General features: G+C 40.5%; 1 protein-coding gene and 1 long non-coding RNA gene across 4 annotated transcripts in view; one reads left to right on the top strand and one right to left on the bottom strand.

Annotated features, from left to right (window-relative positions):
* LOC107115851 overlaps nt 1–8,394 on the bottom strand; it is a 13,422-nt gene extending 5,028 nt beyond the window's left edge. Inside the window, exons 1-3 of one of the 2 annotated variants that reach the window (XR_001482686.1) lie at nt 8,212–8,394; nt 1,768–1,905; nt 1,521–1,684 (exon numbers count right to left, since the gene is read on the bottom strand). This is a non-coding gene — a long non-coding RNA (uncharacterized LOC107115851). The remainder of the gene's footprint in view (nt 1–1,520; nt 1,685–1,767; nt 1,906–8,211) is intronic. The other variant, XR_001482687.1, reaches the window with a different exon arrangement.
* The window catches only part of SH3KBP1 (SH3-domain kinase binding protein 1), a 104,857-nt gene that overhangs the window by 75,619 nt on the left and 11,934 nt on the right, over nt 1–17,304 (top strand). Inside the window, exons 8-13 of one of the 2 annotated variants that reach the window (XM_015417617.1) lie at nt 1,875–1,926; nt 3,402–3,482; nt 5,526–5,688; nt 7,853–7,938; nt 10,323–10,414; nt 16,070–16,173. In XM_015417617.1, the coding sequence (XP_015273103.1) occupies nt 1,875–1,926; nt 3,402–3,482; nt 5,526–5,688; nt 7,853–7,938; nt 10,323–10,414; nt 16,070–16,093 (498 nt within the window). In that variant the 3' untranslated portion in view covers nt 16,094–16,173. Of the gene's footprint in view, nt 1–1,874; nt 1,927–3,401; nt 3,483–5,525; nt 5,689–7,852; nt 7,939–10,322; nt 10,415–16,069; nt 16,180–17,304 lie in introns of those variants that run through there. The other variant, XM_015417616.1, reaches the window with a different exon arrangement.

Genomic DNA, 17,304 nt, shown 5'->3' with positions numbered 1-17,304 from the left:
TCCACATCCGCAAAATTGCACGGCCTCGCTGCCTTTCGAAGGGCCGCCACAAAGTCTGCGATGGTCTCATTTGCCGCTTGGTTTCTTTTGTAAAAGGCATGCCTGCAGGCAATTTCTGAAGGTTGCGGTGAGAAGTGAGCCTTCAGTTTCTTCGTGATGTCCGCAAAGGAGACGGTCTTCACCTCGGTCGGGGCCACCAACGACCTCGCAATGTCGAAGGTGTCCTTTCCACACGAACTCAGGAGGCATGCTCGCTTCTTTGTCTCCTCGGTGATGTCGTGTGTCTCCAAATGGAACTCGAACCTGGCGAGGTACGAGTCCCAATCTTCGGACGATGGTTCGAATGCCTCGAACTTCTGATTCCCAGCCATCGGGGGAGACTTGGGCACCGGGTCTGATGGCGCCTCCGCTAGATCGGCTGCTGTGCTTTGCTCGCTTCGTTCTGGGTCTGTGTGGGAATGTCTGCAGGACTGCCTACCTGCTTTAACATCCCACCTTCGTCGCCAATTGTTAGATCGCACTAACAAAGACCCGTAGAGTGATTTCAGCAAGTGATTCAGCTTTATTCGAACAAGCACACAAACGCATTCAGGAATCAGAACAACTTAACATTGGAGCTGGGCTCCTTTTAAACATACCGGGCTAATATAGCCACGCCTACTATTTACATAACAACCAATCAGATTGCATAGATAAGGGCGAATCAGTGTCCTTCCCGCTCAGGGAATAGCTCTTCTTTGATTGGTCGCTGTTTTGAATGTTCGTACTGACGGAGCCTTGGCCGGCTCGAAGCTCAACATGGGAAGTATATTGAGCGATTCATGTTATGCTGTTAATACATAACAATTTCTCTTAAAATTTGTCAGGGAAGGCTAGCTTTTGAAATCTCCTATATGTTGATTTTATCATTAATAATACATTCCATATTCTCAGGCGCCATCCCTTCATATTTGACAATCAGGGTGGTTTTCCAATCCCACTACTATACATATTGTGGCTGTTGTTAAAAGTACAAGAACCATTTCCAAATCTGTTTCTGCTCATGTCTCTTCCGAATAATATAACATTATTACTTTAGCACTAAATAGTAATGAGTATCCCATTATATTATGGATTTCCTCAATAATTAGAACCCCAAAAGTCTATGATAAATTCTTGTGCTTCATAATCCTATAAATTCCAAGCACTTTAACCTTTTATAATAACACCCTCTACTTGAGGCTGATGTGCTATTAACATTTTATAGCCTATGTCAGTTGCGTGCGTCTGACTTTCTCTATGTTTAAGAGCCACCTTGAGCTCTTAGGGTAAGGAATTGAAATCTGGAAGGGGTTCATGAGGTATGTTCAGTAGCCATTGTACTGAAGACCTTTTTAAATTGTGATTGGTTAAATAATGGCAAATAGTAATCTATTGATAGAGTTTTGTTTCATTCCATCAGGCTTGCAGAGCCTGCACTGGTGTTTTACAGTGTCTCCCACAGATGGGAAAACAGACGTACAGCAGCAATAAAAACATACCATCAGGAGAGAATTTTCTATGATCCTTGTTTACTAATCTGGTTGAATCTGTGAAATTTCTTTCTTTAATGCCTATGTATTTTCCAAAATAGCTTTGGATGTTCATTCAGTATGCTGTCTGGTACACGAGGGTCATGTTGGCTGGAGCTTTTCATTTTCTTTATCTTTAGGAAACAATCATATTGATTATTGAATTGGTAATCATGGTTTTCTGTGGTGTTTATCTTATCTTTAAAACTGTACTTACTACATTAGTAAAAGCTTTACAGGATTTGTTTTCCTCTTCAAGTAAGTATAAAATAAATCAGCATAAATTCTTGGTAGTAATCTTGTGGTTACTTCCTTTTGCTTCAGCGACCTAAGAAACCACCACCTCCAACGGCTCCTGCCATCAAACAAGGATTAGGTAATACACTGCTGTCATATGGTAAACATCAGTAAATATAGCTTATAGACAGTCAAACCATTTTTCTGTCTCTTCATGTAGACTGTCAGTATCACTATCCACCATGCCATTTAAGAATTGTTAAACTGTGGGTACTTTATACTTGTAATAGATTACTCTAGCACTTTCAGAATTGCTCATGTCACTAAGAAATTGTGAGGGAAATTGTGAAGAAATCAAGCTCCAGTACAGTTAGATGAGATACTGGCATTTGTTACATTTCCCCGAATTAAATTAGGCAGGGAGGGTTGATCTATGTCTTCATGCAGGTGTTATACTTCCGTTCACTGTAGTTTTTTACGCTTTCCTTTTGGCATCCAGCAACATAGAATACCTTTGATTTTATGACATAGATTATTGTTTATCCAAAAATCTCTCAAAATTGTTTATGAGCAACAATATAGCCTTGCCATCTAGTGGTTGTTACAGAAAAACACTAACTTTCAAATGATAGATTCAGGTGGGTAGCCATGTTGGTCTAAAGCAGCAGGCGAAGGAATAAGCTTTCATGTGATACAAAAGCTTATACCTCTTGCAAATTATATTCAGAGTTAAAATTAAAGCCACTAATGTTTCATTAGGATAATGCACTGATTTCTCTTGCCGGAACTAGCAAACTATACAGTAATGGTGAATAAACACAGTTTTATTTTCTAAAGAAAAACCCTCTGTGTACTGCTTGCCCAGGTAATAAGCAATTACCTTCAGGAGAGCAACACCTGACTAGCACCTTGTACAGTGCAAAGATAGTTTCATGAGAGCACCCTCGACACAACTGTAGCACTCTCTCCTTGTCCTTTAAGGACCATGGGTCCTTTAAAGCAGAATGAAGATGGGGAGAGGGAATGAAAGTCAGCATAATGGTCAGTCTCTGCTGCTACAATGTAGTCTTGCAGTAAAAAAAAAACCCAGAAGACTCTAGTAGCATATCAAAAGAATAAACCTTTTCCAGGTGTATCAGGTTCACCAGATAAAATGGAAGCACCACAGTATATGTACTAGTCCGCTATTTGTATTTTGTTCACCTAAGAGCTTTCTGGGGAAAATACATATCCAGTTTGAATTAACATGTTCTTTACAAGCTACTGGAAGGCATCCTAGCACTCCATTCAGCAATGTTTGAAGTCCTTTTTCTGCCTTAGGAGCATTTTTTTCTGGCAGAAGAGCCACTTGAGTTGGAGAAAGCCTCCTTGGGATGGTACAGGACTTCACATATTGCTGAGCAGAGTGTTAGGATACATGACATCATCTCCACTAATATAATCTCTGGCACAAGATACCTTGCTCTGATGACACCAGAGGTAAAACTCTTTGTGCTACAGGAAGACTGCCCTTATCAGAACAGATTCATAGATAGGATCCAACCCAGAGTGCTAATGTGTATGTGTGTGTGTGTTTTACCTTTTTCTTAACAACTGAATTTTGATTCTTGACAGCTACCACAGATAGAAAGCATGAAATCAAAAAGGTACCTCCTGAAAGACCAGAATGTCTTCCTCATCGAACAGAAGAAAAAGGTAGGAAATTAAAAGTGGAAAAGTGTGTTTCAATCCATATTTTCTAAGCCATTAGCAGAGTGGCCAGATTAAGTATATTTTTATGTCTTTCTAATCCATATCTGTGTTATTTCATCTCTTAATTTCATGTAAAAAGCACCTATACTGCATATTGGTAGAGGTTCTGTTACAATTTTCAGAAACAGGAATAAAGAAAACCTCCCTTGTGTTTTAGTGCTACTAACAGAGCACTACATGGGTGAGCTGTAAAGAAGCTTTTTCAAATATTGTTTCAGCCATAATCTTCACCCTGTGCCTCACTTCTTAAATAAACCAAAGGGAATCCTTGGTTTTTGTGCTCACTCTTCCTCATGGACAACCTGAATTTAAAGAGTTCTGTTTATAGGTCTTTCCTGACAAACCAGGTATGAGCTAGTAGTTTTGTGTTGAAACTTTGTCCTTTTGGGGAAATATACACATACAACAAATAGCCGCTCCCTGGGAAAACAGTGTGTGTGTGGGGGGGGGACTCTTTTTTCTCACACGTCGTAGTTCTGATCTGGTCTCCCAAATGCCTGAAAAGGAAGTTTCAAAAATTGCTGGAAACTCCAAACAGTTCCAGCATGCGTTTGGCCTGAGAGGTCCTGGGGTAGACCTGTAAACTGTGTCATGTGTAACCATAGCCCTGAGATTAACATCAAGGCACAGCCATTCAGAATGGAATATTTCTGGTAGGTGCCCTCACCTGTCTTTTTTTTCTTCTGGAAGAGGGGTGGAAAAACTGTTCCAAATATCTGACTGTCCTAAATACAGAAGACACAAGGCCTGGTAGCATTCATGAAGCCAGGCATGCTCATAGGCGTGCATGCTTCTTTTCTTTCCCCTGCTAGACTGAGAGGACAGGAAGAGGATGCACTTTTTGTTTTCTTGCAAGAGGCAGAGTATAGAAGCCCTTGCTAGGTGACAAACTATATAATATGTTAAAGATCCAAGATAAAACATCCTCTGAATAGTAACTGCCTAGGGCAGGAAGGAAGCAGATTTCTACTGGCACCATGTTGCAGGTCAAAGGGGTTTTAAATCTTTTTCCTCAGCTCCTTTTCCAAATGTAAATCAGTCACCTGGTTCCTTTGTCGTGGTAGGGGGGAACCCCCACACACAACCTCTCCCCCAGTTCGGTTCCTCTTATTTCCTGGTTGGGGGCATGGATCATCATGTGCCATTTTGAGCTTCTACTGGGGTTGCCAACTCTGGGTTGGGAAATTCCTGGAGAATTGGGGGCAGAGACTAGAGAGCGCAGAGTTTAGGGAGGGGACGGACCTCAGCAGGGATGTGATAACATATAGTCCACCCTTCAAAGCAGCCATTTTCACCACGGGAACTGATCTCTGTCACCTGAAGATCAGTTATAATGCCAGGAGACCTCCAGGCCTCACTTGGAGGTTGGAAACCCTAGTTTCTACAACAGTAAAAAAATGCTATCTGATCATTGGGGGTCTTTTCCCTGTGATTTCTGCACATGCACACTCATGGACTTTTGCTTTGGGTTGCTTTTAGTCCCCCCTTCCCAATTTTAAAAAAGTTTTCATAGCGCTATGAAAATCCCAAGTCTGCAGAAAGATTTACCCCACTCTTGGGTGGCCTTCCTTTGCAAGATTTTGGATCTGGACAATAAGGCCGTCTATTGTTGTTGGATAGAGAAATGTTTGAGTATGAGTATAAATAATTGATTTGTTTTTAGAAAAAATAATAATAATGGTGAACAAAAATTTAGTTTGATTAGGTCTGAGAGAGTTTCTGCATAACCTTAAAGCAGTTAGTGCATCTATACTGGCATATATCCTGCTCCTTAGGCTGGACCAAGGTAGTATACATGTAAAAAAATATTCCTCCTCCAGCCTAAGGTAGGATACATGCCATTGTTATTGTCACAGTAAGGAGTGGTGAGTTATACAAGATTGTTCATTGCCAGTAATTATCACTTCTCAAGGTTATAGAGTTTGGTGTGTTTGGGAGTTCTACTTAATAATGCCTTTATTCTTTTTTGGGGAAATTGATTTAAAGAAAGACCAGAGAGAGATCAAAAACTGTTAGATTTACAGAAGCCTTCTGTTCCTGCAATACCACCGAAGAAACCTCGACCACCGAAAACAAACTCTTTGAACAGGCCTGGTACATTGCCTCCGAGGAGACCAGAAAGACCAATTGTGCCTATGACCCATACAAGGTATTGGTTCTTCCAGCACTTCCTGGTAGGAGTAATGACCATGTGGGTGAAGAAATTTTTCAGTTCTTAGGGTGCAATTGTTTACATAGTTATTGCTTAAATCCCTTTTGAAGTGTAAGTATATGTGGGATTGCAACCTTAAATAAAGAGCCTGGGGTGGGTGAACAGAAGTCCTGTTACTATTTTAAAATCTATTGTGGAAAAAAAGAACCAGGGAGTTGGCTTGGAATACTGTGTACTGTTCTGCTCTCTGCATCTTAGAAAGGATACTGAAGGGCTGAAAAGAGCAACCAAAATAATCATGGGAGTATGAGTACCTTCCATATGAGGCAAGCCTTAAAGCATTTGGAACTTTTTAGCTTAGGGAAAAAATGATTGAAAGGTGTCATGATAGAGACCTACAAAAATATGCTTTGTGTGGGAAAAGTGGATAAAAACAGGGTACTGTAGTGGTTAGAGTGCTGGACTAAGATTTGGAAGGCTCAGGTTCAAATTCCCATCTGATATGGAATGTTTCTGGGGGTCCTTGGGCCAGTCATGCACTGTCAGCCTAGGTGTGCATTTGCATTTACCCAAACTGAAAAGGTACCCGAAAGAAATCTTATTAGTATTTTTAGGGTATATCTCAGCTTCCCAAATGCATCCAGGATTTTCTGGGAGAACAGGAAAAATATCCCTGAAAAAAATCTGGGATATATTCAGAAATTACAGGATCGGCTCCTGGGCAGGCTCTGTTGGGCATTCCACTCTAAACTGGGCTCCCCAGCAGAGCCTGTGGGGAGGGTTCTCTCCGCAGGATTGGCTCCTGGGTGGGCTCTGTTGGGTAGTCCACTCTTAACTGGGCTGCCCAGCAGAGCCTGTGGGGAGAATTGTCCTTGCAGGATCGGCTCCTGGGCGGGCTCTGTTGGGCCGTCCACTCTAAGACGGATTAGCTGCTTGGTGAGTTCTTTTGGGCAATCCAGTTTAAAGGGAACTCCCCCAAGAGCCTCAGCTGTTTTTAGTGGCTTTGTCGTTGCTTCCCCTCCCCCCCTCGGTGTCTTTCACTTCTGGTCTACTGGACCCGAAAAAAATCGGTTCCACAAAACCCTAGATCCGAATACTTTTCAGGTATTGGGATCTGTTGTTTTTTGGGGGGGAGGGAATCGTTAAATTTTTTTCAGGTACAATAGACCCAAACTGAAAAATACAGAGAGAGAAAAATTGCATGCCCCTATGTCAGCCATCAGATTGAGATAAGCGTAAAATGAAGCTTTGGGTTCCCACTGAGAAGAATGGTGGGTACAAATGAGATAAGTAAAAAAATAACAAGAAGCTTCTCTCCCATAGTACTAGAACCTATGAAACGAATTGTTAATTCAAGACAGACACAAGGTACTTCACAAAATGAGTAGCTGACCCATGGAACTCATTGCCATAAAATGTGGTGATAGCCACTGACTGAGATTTAAAAGAGGGCTGTGTGAATTTATGGAGGGTAGGTCTATTGCTGGCTACTGAACATGATAGCCGAATAGGATGTCGATGTTCAAAGGCACCATACCTCTGATTGTCAAATTAGCAAGTGAAGGCTGTTGCCAGAGTACCCTGAGCATGTGACTGGCCACTGTTAAAAACAGGATGCTCAGCAGCTAGGTGGACCATTTGGCTGATGCAGACTGCAGTTAGCTATTCTTATGTTCATGTGATGTCAGCAGTGAATGACAAGGGAGACCAATCGTAATCAAGAGCTTCAGCCAGCAGCTGAAAACTGGGGAAATCTTACTCCCATCTTCGCAACGTGAAATTTTCTCTGTACCTGTTAATGAGTCTGCACAGCTATGCCATTTGTTTTCATGATTGGTGGGGGGGCAAAAAATTATTTGAAAATATTACTGGGGTGGGTTGCTTTTTGACTTTTTCATTTCAAGATGCTGATAGCATTTGAGAAATTGTTTAGGACTCTGGTGTGTCTAAAATAGGCCCATTTGACAGGTGTTAAAGAGAAACAAGATAAGGTTAATCCAAGCAGCATGTTGGTTTACGAGAGATGACTTTCGCTGACAGCTTGCTGTGACCCAGGAGCTGTGTAAGAGAAATGCTTCTTTCCCCTGTTAGTTAGATGCAAGTTAAAAATGTCCTGTTAGCAGGCAATTCTAGTAAATGTCACTTTTGTTTCAAAATACAGGAGTGATATTCCAAAAGTAGATATAGTGGGTTGTACACTATCCAGCACCTTAGAGAAAAACGCCACAGAAAGAAGCAATGACATTGGTAAGTTGAGGTGTTTTTTTAATAACCTACCTAATAAAGTCATCTTGTTATCAAGTTTCCAGCTGCATATGCACTTCTGCATTATTAATACAATCATACATTTTGTGATAACATTTTAATTAGCTGTTATTTTATGGGGTATTGGTTTTTTTGTAAATATTGAAAAAACTAGATACAAAAGTGTTGATCTTAAAGATTCATATTTTGTGCAATTGCAGATAGTTTGTATTTAGTTTTTTTTAAAAAAGCAAGGATTTAAAAAATATATATTACCTGAAGTAGTTCCTGCCATTTTTACAAGGAATTGTTGATCTCTGTAGTAGCTAAGCAGCTGATCAGATGTCCTGAATCACTTCAAGTTAAACTTTGAGGACTAAAGATGCAGTCTGATTTTTTTCACCTTCATGAGTTTACCATCCTTTAGAGCTATGTTCCAAGTTGCTGGTGTAGTGGACTTCTGACTAGAGGTGGGAAACGAGGTGTTCTGACCATGGTCATATATCTGAAAGCAAATCCAGACAGTGTCATTTGCAGATGGAAATATTTCAATGTCATCTGCTTCAGTCACTCAGTTCAATAACAACTGTGCTGCAGCAGACATGTTTTTGTAAGAGGCAGACTCTTTGTATCCTAAATTGTAAGCATTACTACATCTCATTGGTGGCATGCACTGTTATTTTTATGTTGTGGTTTCTTCATGGAGCACATGTTGATAGAATGTTATGCTGCAATTAACTAACCTTCCTTTTCTCCACGCTTGGCAGTTTTGCATTTATTTGCAACTGTTGTGCTAACATTTAAAACTAAGGTTTCTAATAATTAGGCTGCAGTCCTCAGCATACTCACTTGGAACTAAGTCCACTGAGCTCTGCAGGACTTAATTCAAAATTAGTATGTTTAGAATCAGGTGGTGATTTGCTCTCAGATTTTGTGTCTGTTTCATGTGGGTTCCCCCCTGCTACGTAGAATCTCTAATAGTGAGGCAGTTGTTAAGTTCATAAACATTGCTTTTCAGGCAGACTCACATAGAAGCAGTACAATGTGCTTGTAAAAATTAATAAACTACAAATAAGCGGCCTGAATACTTAAATGGGTATATTTATTATGTTTCCTCATTAAAGTAGCAATCATGATGCAGTGTGTTTTTGAGTGTAAAGGCTTTATTATAATTATGAGTCATGCTATTAATAATTTCATATCTTACAAAATTCTTAGAGTTAGCAAGTAATGATAGGTAGATTTTAGCATTGAGTAAAAGGCTGTGTGAAAATTATAATAACTTAATAGCAATAAATCATAGGATTGCTGTGTGTTTTGGAAGCATAAATGAGGATGCAGCAGCAAATCACAATTCCCTAATTTGTAAATCAACAGGAAATCAGGACTCCCTAATTTGTTTTTAGAAAAGGAAAAGAAACCAGGAATACTCCATTGTAGAGCATGTGGTAGGCCACTTGCATTTTCATAAGAATTTTTTAAAAAACGATAAATAGAAAGATACAAAATTAAATAAAACCTAAAATATTACAGTATTACACAGTATTAATCATACAAGAAACTGAATTGTTTGGGGCCTTTAATGGGTTTCTTAATGATTTTGAAAGTGGAGAGAGAGTGAGTGGATTACATTTTTTGTTGTTTGTAATGTTACACTGCAAATGAAAATGGGAGAGAATGGAGAAATACTTCAGAAAGATCTATATTCATAAATGGATTGAGGGCAGAATGAGGGCAGGTGAAATTGAAGTGAAATGCATGCAAGGCAAGAAATATTGTCAAAACGGTCTCTTACATGGTGATGTAAATCAACAGAGGGTAGGCTTCAGCTGTAGTCTTTATAGACTGATTTGATGGTATGGTCCAGATATACTTTGTTTAGCAAGCGTGCTTTATAAAATACACTTGCACAAATCAAGCCTCACACAGTTGTAGTATATATAACCCTTGAAAGAGCATTGCTGGATTTGTAGAATGCTGGCTACAGTCGGGAATGAGTTGTGTTTAATGCTGTGTGAAATGGAAATACATGAGCCTTAGTCCCGTCTGGGTTTACCATGACGAGATGCTGACTGCAAATTTGACATCAGTGTGTGTTAACATGACTCGGAGATGGATGTAATTTTCTTGGCATGGAGATTTAGGATATTTATATCTCTATATTTATATTTAATAAAGGAGCGATATTTAATTTTGTGTTTATTGTTTTCAAATTTGATTATCTGCACATAAGGCATTTATGTTCTTAGACTTGCCACAGAATTGTGGTCCCGTGTCTTTCTCACAAAAAGTTGTTGTTAGTCTTATTGTTAAGTGTCTAGAGCAAACCTATTCCCCTTTCCTCCTCACACCTTGTTTTCTTTTCTCTTCTTTTTCTACATTTCCAGTGATGCCTTTCTTTTCCTTTCTACTCATATTTCTTCAAGCTTTCCCCATTTACATCCTTTTACCATGGGTAACTCTTCTTCACTTGATGATGGTAAGGCTGTTTTCCACCTTCTGTCTGTCCTGCCATTTTTTTTGCCTGAGAATGAGCAGCATGTATAGTATCATTCTCTTGACATCCTGTTTTGTTCTGATGTTGCAGGTACAGTTATTAGTAGACTACAAGGTGTTATATGATAGTTAATTTAGTGGCTCTAAAAACGTTGCACTGATTCATGCACATCCATGGTGCACACAAGTTAATCATTACAGTGCAAAGAGTTGCTGTCCTAAAGTTCTAATAAATAATTTTAGACCATCATTACAAGTTAAATCAAAAACCTCATGCTTTAGTGTAAATTAAATGCATGAACTTTGGACCAAAATAACACATAACCCAAAGCATTGCAAATGAGGAGCTTCCTGTTATTTTCTTAGAAATAGTTTTGTGTATGCAGACACAGGGATTCCTAGAGAAGTGGTCTTGAAGTGTTATGCTCATAGGAAAGAACAAGAAAGTCACTGTTCATCATGAGCCAAATGCGCTTCTTGGAACACTATTGTGCAGATTACGAGTTTAAAATCCATAGGATCCGGCCCATTACTTTAAACTAGTTCCTTTTTTCCTCTTGAGCAACATGAGACCAGTATAATCTCTTTTTCTGTAATTTTAGTTTGACATATGACCAATTTTAGATGCGTCTCAGTCTACAAAGAAGGGTGCAGAGTTTTGATAAAGAAGTGTCAAGCCATTACTCAAAAAGTCTGTGTGTCAGAAGAAACTTTTTTTGCAGAGGATGGTTGAGTAGGGTGCAGGAAAGAAACAATGTCTACCTAAAATAAGGAAATAATGGAAGATAAAGGGGTAAGGTTGCGCTGATTGGTTTCCTAAGTGAACAGTTGTGAAATGTGAGTTAGAATTTCATGGGCGAACATACATTTTGAAAATGGTCTGTCTCATAGAAATCTACAAGCCATCTTTACCAATTTAATAGAATTACCCAGGTTTGTTAAACCACATCTATTAACTAACCCAGATGCCTTGAAGCATAACTTCTATACTATAATTTTTCAGCCTTAAGAAAATGGAATAAACATACTACTACTGTATGAATTAAACTTTTCTGAAAGCAGCATATTCTGTGGCTGATTTTTACTATTTGTAAATTATTTTCTGGCACTTTCAGAGACTTGATAGAAACCTGTCCACAGGATGTAGCCTCTCTTTTTCAGAATTCCTTGTCAATGTGTAGTTTTTATTTTAATACTAAATATTATAAGTAATTCTGAGATTCTTATTATGGTATATCATGGGATATGTTAAAAGATAAAGGTAGCCATGGATGTGATCCTAAACAGAGTAATACCCTTGAAAGAGTATAGAAAGGTGTAACTTGTTTAGGATTGTAGGTATGACTTGTTTCTGAGAGATTAGACCCATGCTGGACACTGTCATCCTTGTGAAGACAAGGAAATATCTGTCATTCTCCCCTTCACCATTCCACTCAGTATTGTTGACTATTATAGTGATAGATTATCATTATTTCGATCAATGGTGTTTAGATTGAATGGAGACTTTCTTCTTAATACAAAAAATTCTGATTTCCAATTTCAATTAGTGTTTTTTTATTTTAATACCTATACATGGTTTAAGAAACGATAGCACAATATAAACACACAAAATTTCGCATCATTAAAATCACTGACATCCCACAGGCTAATTTTCAGTCTATATCTTTTACATCAATTTAATCAATAAAGGCTATCACTTGTCTCCTCTAAATCAAGAGTGCAAGTTTTTCTAATCTGTGGTGACTTTCATGGCTTGAAAGGGATTTGCAACTAACAGAATTCCATTCGAAGTGAGATATCCAGTTGAGTATGGTAGGGTAAGAAATTATTTCTATAATTTTATATATTACCATTGGATAGGAGAAAAGAGATGTTCCTAGGGTTGCCAAGTATAGCTTACCTCCGCAGCGGGGGACTCCTGGGTGGATCCCAGAGTGCGCGCAAAGCACGCGCCGCACGCACATCACCAGGAAGTGACGTTATGATGCCGGTTACGCTGGGGGCGGGGCCACGACCATTCGAGGGGAAACCATAGGGTTTCCCCTCGGATGGTCGTGGCCCCACCCCCAGCGTGCCCGGCGTTATAACGTCACTTCCTGGTGACGCGCACGCCGGGGTGGGGTTCCCCCCGGGGCCCAATTCCACGGCGGCGGAGGAAATCGGGCCTCCAAAGCGGGGGTTTACCCGCCCCCACTTGGCAGCCCTAGATGTTCCAATCTAGATTTAGTTGGGGAGAAACAAAAGGAGACAAGGGAAAGTGAGGCACAGGGTAACAAGGGACTGGATCCGAAGGTGCTGCTCTTCTGGCAGAATAGAATTCTCACCAGTGGAACTGAACATTTGTTGGTAGAGAAAGGAAGGATGATTTTTGCTTATTCTCCTTTTCCATCAGCCACCCACACTGTTCCTGAGAGTCCCTGAAACAGCATTTAAGGGGGAACAGCAGGCTGCAGCAAGAGGAAAGAAGGCAGGCAAATCTTGCTGTGCTTGGAGATGCTTTGAAATCCTACTCATGGGGTGGATGTGCTGCTCATATTTAAGGTTCTTTTCAGTTGGATATGGAGATCCTGAGGTTAGTCTGAAGTGTTATGGAAGAAGCAAGTTTTGAGCTGAAGTATGGAGGTACAGTGATGGGCGTACTTTCCATGTGAAAGGTTCCCAGACCAACAGTACAGAATTCCAGACTTAAGGTCCAGCGGGTTATAGCTATACTGGCTCCCTTTTAAGCCGAACAAGAAACTGCAACACCTGCCTCTCAAGAACTTCATCTTTCCTTACTACTCTTGTAAACTGTGGTAATATGTATGAATGGGACCCTCTCCATTCTATTCCTACATTTTTTCAAAAACCATTTTGAGTATGGCTTTAGTAGAGGAGGCAGTGCTGGGTAGCTGTATATTTGTAATATAAGCGTGTGAGAGAGAGAGAGAGAGAGAGAGAGAGAGATTAAGTTTGCAGAAGAGGTCAGGTAGTAATTTAGAAAGAGGTTGATGTAAAACTACATCGATAAACTAGGCAATTTAACCTTCAGATGCTCTCATCATTTACTGACAGCAAAATGTGAACCTTATAACCTTTTCCTAAGTGTGAGATTTATGTTCCTGGCTGTGTCCCTGTTTATGTAATTTGATTGCAATCTTCCAAAGCAGATTATGTATTGCTCAAATAAAGTATTAATAGGAATTTTGAATAAAGATATATTGGTACATAGAATCATTTACATGATAATCATCTTGTTGTTGGACACTATCCAGTTTATTAGTATTTGACTGGTAAAAAGAGTGAGTCATAGGAATAAAAATACAATTTCACAGAAGCATCCTTAGCATATATTGTTGGTTTATTGATAAAAAATATCCTAATTTAATACACTGGTGATAGGCATCAGATAATAATAGATATTAGGCTAGTGTGCACCACAAGCTCAATATGGTAAATTATTATGTTATCTCTATTATCACCTTATCTCCACAAGGATAGTTTTGCAACTTCATACCCTGCCAAATACTGAGTGACAGAATGTGCAACATTTCACTGTGACAAGGGCAAATGTTATCCTACAGGACTTAAAAGTACCAGATAAATCTGATTAGAGACAGAATTAGAAGCAGACTCATCAGTCAAAGGGATCGATTGCTTGGGGAGTAAGGGAAGCAAGTTGTCTGAATACTTGGCTATGAAGAAGCATAGCATTTGCAAATGTGATGCTGCAAATACTTTTAAAAATAAAATACAAAAGAGCTGTTCCTGTGGTTTCTTCTTTTGATTTGCAGTGGTATGAAACTCCCTTTGTTACTATTGCTTGTGAAATGGGGAGGGCGGGGTATAAATAAATATATAAACAAATAAATAAATAAATAAATACTCTTAGAATAGTCATTCATTCATCTCTTATACATGCTGGATATAAACCTTCCGGGTGCTCAATTATTGCAGCAACCTTTTAAAGGTTTAACTGGGAAGAAAGATAAAGACCATAGGTGTCATGGCTCAGCCAAGATTGACTATTCCTCAGATGAGGAAGAGGCACAGAGCAACCCAGCCTTCTCCGGAGTCAGCCCTGAAGAGGAACCTTTGCCAACACCTGAGGGAGAAGAGGCTCCAGCATCTGAGGTGCAGCAAGGCGAAGAGCCTGAGGTGCAGTTGGAGGAAGAGCCTGGCCCAGCACCCCCAGTTGGAGACACCTCGATGCCAGAGTCCCCACCTAGCTCACCTGAATGTCCCAGATGCAGGGCACGCCAGCGTCTGGAGGTGCGGGAGAGATGGAGGAGTGCCAGACTTCAGCTATTGCAAAGGCCATGAATCTTTGCATGTCGTCTCCCAGGGGAAGGGAGGATCGGAGTATAAGCAACCACACTCACCTGCCTCGGTCCGGATGCAACCATGCAATCTCGGACCTTGTCCCAGCTGCCAGCCTCTGCTCCTGAGAACTCTGACTGATTTTCCGGCATTCTGACCCTTGGCACTGTTTCTCAGCAGTACTTGGTCCACTGCTTTTGAACTTGTTCATTAATGATTTGGAGTTGGGAGTAAGCAGTGAAGTGGCTAAATTTGCGGATGATACGAAGTTGTTCAGGGTGGTAAAAACCCGTGAGGATTGTGAGGCACTCCAAAGGCATCTGTCAAGGATGGGCAAGTGGGCGTCAACATGGCAAATGGCAAATGGGGTTCAGTGTGGCCAAGTGCAAGGTGATGCACATGGGAGCCAAAAATCCTAAATATAAATACACATTGATGGGGTCTGAACTGGCAGAGACTGATCAAGAGAGAGATCTTGGAGTTGTAGTAGATAACTCACTGAAAATGTCAAGACAGTGTGTGACTGCAATAAAGAAGGCCAATGCTATGCTGGGGATTATTAGGAAGGGTATTGTAAACAGATCAGCCAATATCATAATGCCGCTATATAAATCAATGGTGCGACCTCATCTGGAATACTGTGTGCAATTCTGGTCACCACACCTTAAAAAGGATATTATAGCTTTGGAAAAAGTGCAGAAAAGAGCAACCCGAAACTTTTCTCCCTTTCTCACAATATAAGAACTCGTGGCCGGCCACTCAATGAAATTGCTGAGTGGTCGGGTTAGAACGGATAAAAGGAAGTACTTCTTCACCCAAAGAGTGATTAACACATGGAATTCACTGCCACAGGAAGTGGTGGCGGCTACAAGCATGGACGGCTTCAAAAGGGAATTAGATAAGCATATGGAGCAGAGGTCCATCAGTGGCTATTAGCCACAAGGTATAGATAGGGGCTCTGGGGCAAGTGATGCTCTGTCTTCTTGGTGCTTGGGGGGCTTCTAATGTCCTCGCCCCACTGGTGGACCTCCTGATGGCACCTGGTATTTCTGGCCACTGTGTGACACAGAGTGTTGGACTGGATGGGCCTTTGGCCTGATCCAACATTGGCGTCTCTTATGTTCTTATGTTGCCTTTGGACTGTGTATCAGTGAAGTTTTTCCTTGGCGACTGGCCAGACCCAGCACAATAAGTCTCTGTGTGTCAGTGCATAAAATCAACCTTGGTTCTACAGTATGAGAACTCAGAAATCTAAAATAGAAATGTCTTTTTATATAATCTGTTACCACTTTGAGTGATTTTGACTCTGATTCCCCCCCCCCCTCCCCATGTCTTCAAGACCTGGAAGGGTTTGATTCTGTAGTACCTGTTGCCGAGAAGCTCAGCCACCCAACAACTACCAGACCAAAAGCTACTGGCAGAAGACCACCATCTCAGTCATTTACATCTGTAAGTATTCGCTAGGGGAAAATATTAAAAAAATGGTATCTCATCTACTGATGTACAAATATGTATTTTGTTTTTGTTGTTGAATTTATGTGCATGGTCAGAAATACTCTTTTCATCCTGCCTATTTCTGCGGCATCTGATGTTTGCTTTTATGTCATTTATACGCCGTTAATATGCAACTGATGCAAAAACAGGCTCAGTGTCAGTATAGAAATGTTTTGAATAAATAAAAATAAATACTATTTAGAATAAAACAGTATATATAACACAAGCCATTTTTTAAAAGCTGTGAAAAAGGTAAACAGTAAAAAAAAAACATAGAATAGAGCAGATTATTTAAAAGCTTATAAAATAAACTGCAAATTAAAAGCTTGGCTAAAAAATGTGTTTTAGCCTGGTGCCTAAATGAAAGCAAAGTAGGTACCAGGCAAGCCTCAAGGGGGAGGGCATTCCAAAGGTAAAGTGCCACCATCGAAAATGCCCCATTTCTAGTCATCACTCGCTTCACTCCTGAAGGCAGGGCCCAGAGCGCAGGGCTGGAGAGGCAGATTTTAACTGGTGGGCTGGACAGCATGGGAGGAGATGGTCTATCAGGGGCCCTATCCGTAAGCCATTTATGGCTTTAAAGGTAAGAACCAGCACTTTGACTTGTGCCTGGAACCTGATGGGTAGCCAGTGCATATCTTTCAACAGAGAGGTGATATAATCTCTGTACTAACCCCTGATAGTAGCCTGAGCTGCCACATTTTGGACCAATGGAAATTTCTTAACTATCTTCAAATGTCTTATTCACATTTTATTGCTTTGTTTATATTATATTGGTCTTTTCCATTTTTAAAAATTCTGTAATATGTCTTGAATATCAGTGAGAAAGTTGGAGTACAAACGAAGTAAATAAATAATGATATAGTGACACACTGATTCCCAAATTTTTAAAAAGCTCTCTGGTAGCTGGGGACATAATGGTAGCCAGAGAAGGGCTGAGGCAAGGAAGATGCAGGGAAAACTGTTACATTGGTGCCCAGAGCAGAGCTGCCAGCCACCTAGCCCGCCAATTCCCCCCTGTCCCCGATCTCTTCCACCCCCCTTCCCCTGGTCTCCTCCCCCACCCCCCCCCCTCGCGGC

The sequence above is a fragment of the Gekko japonicus genome, unplaced genomic scaffold (genome assembly GCF_001447785.1).
Source record: "Gekko japonicus isolate JY-2015 unplaced genomic scaffold, Gekko_japonicus_V1.1 scaffold18, whole genome shotgun sequence".
Taxonomy (NCBI): Eukaryota; Metazoa; Chordata; class Lepidosauria; order Squamata; family Gekkonidae; genus Gekko; species Gekko japonicus.
The sequence above is the reverse complement of the archived record's forward strand: the minus strand, read 5'-3'. Positions and strand labels throughout refer to the sequence as shown.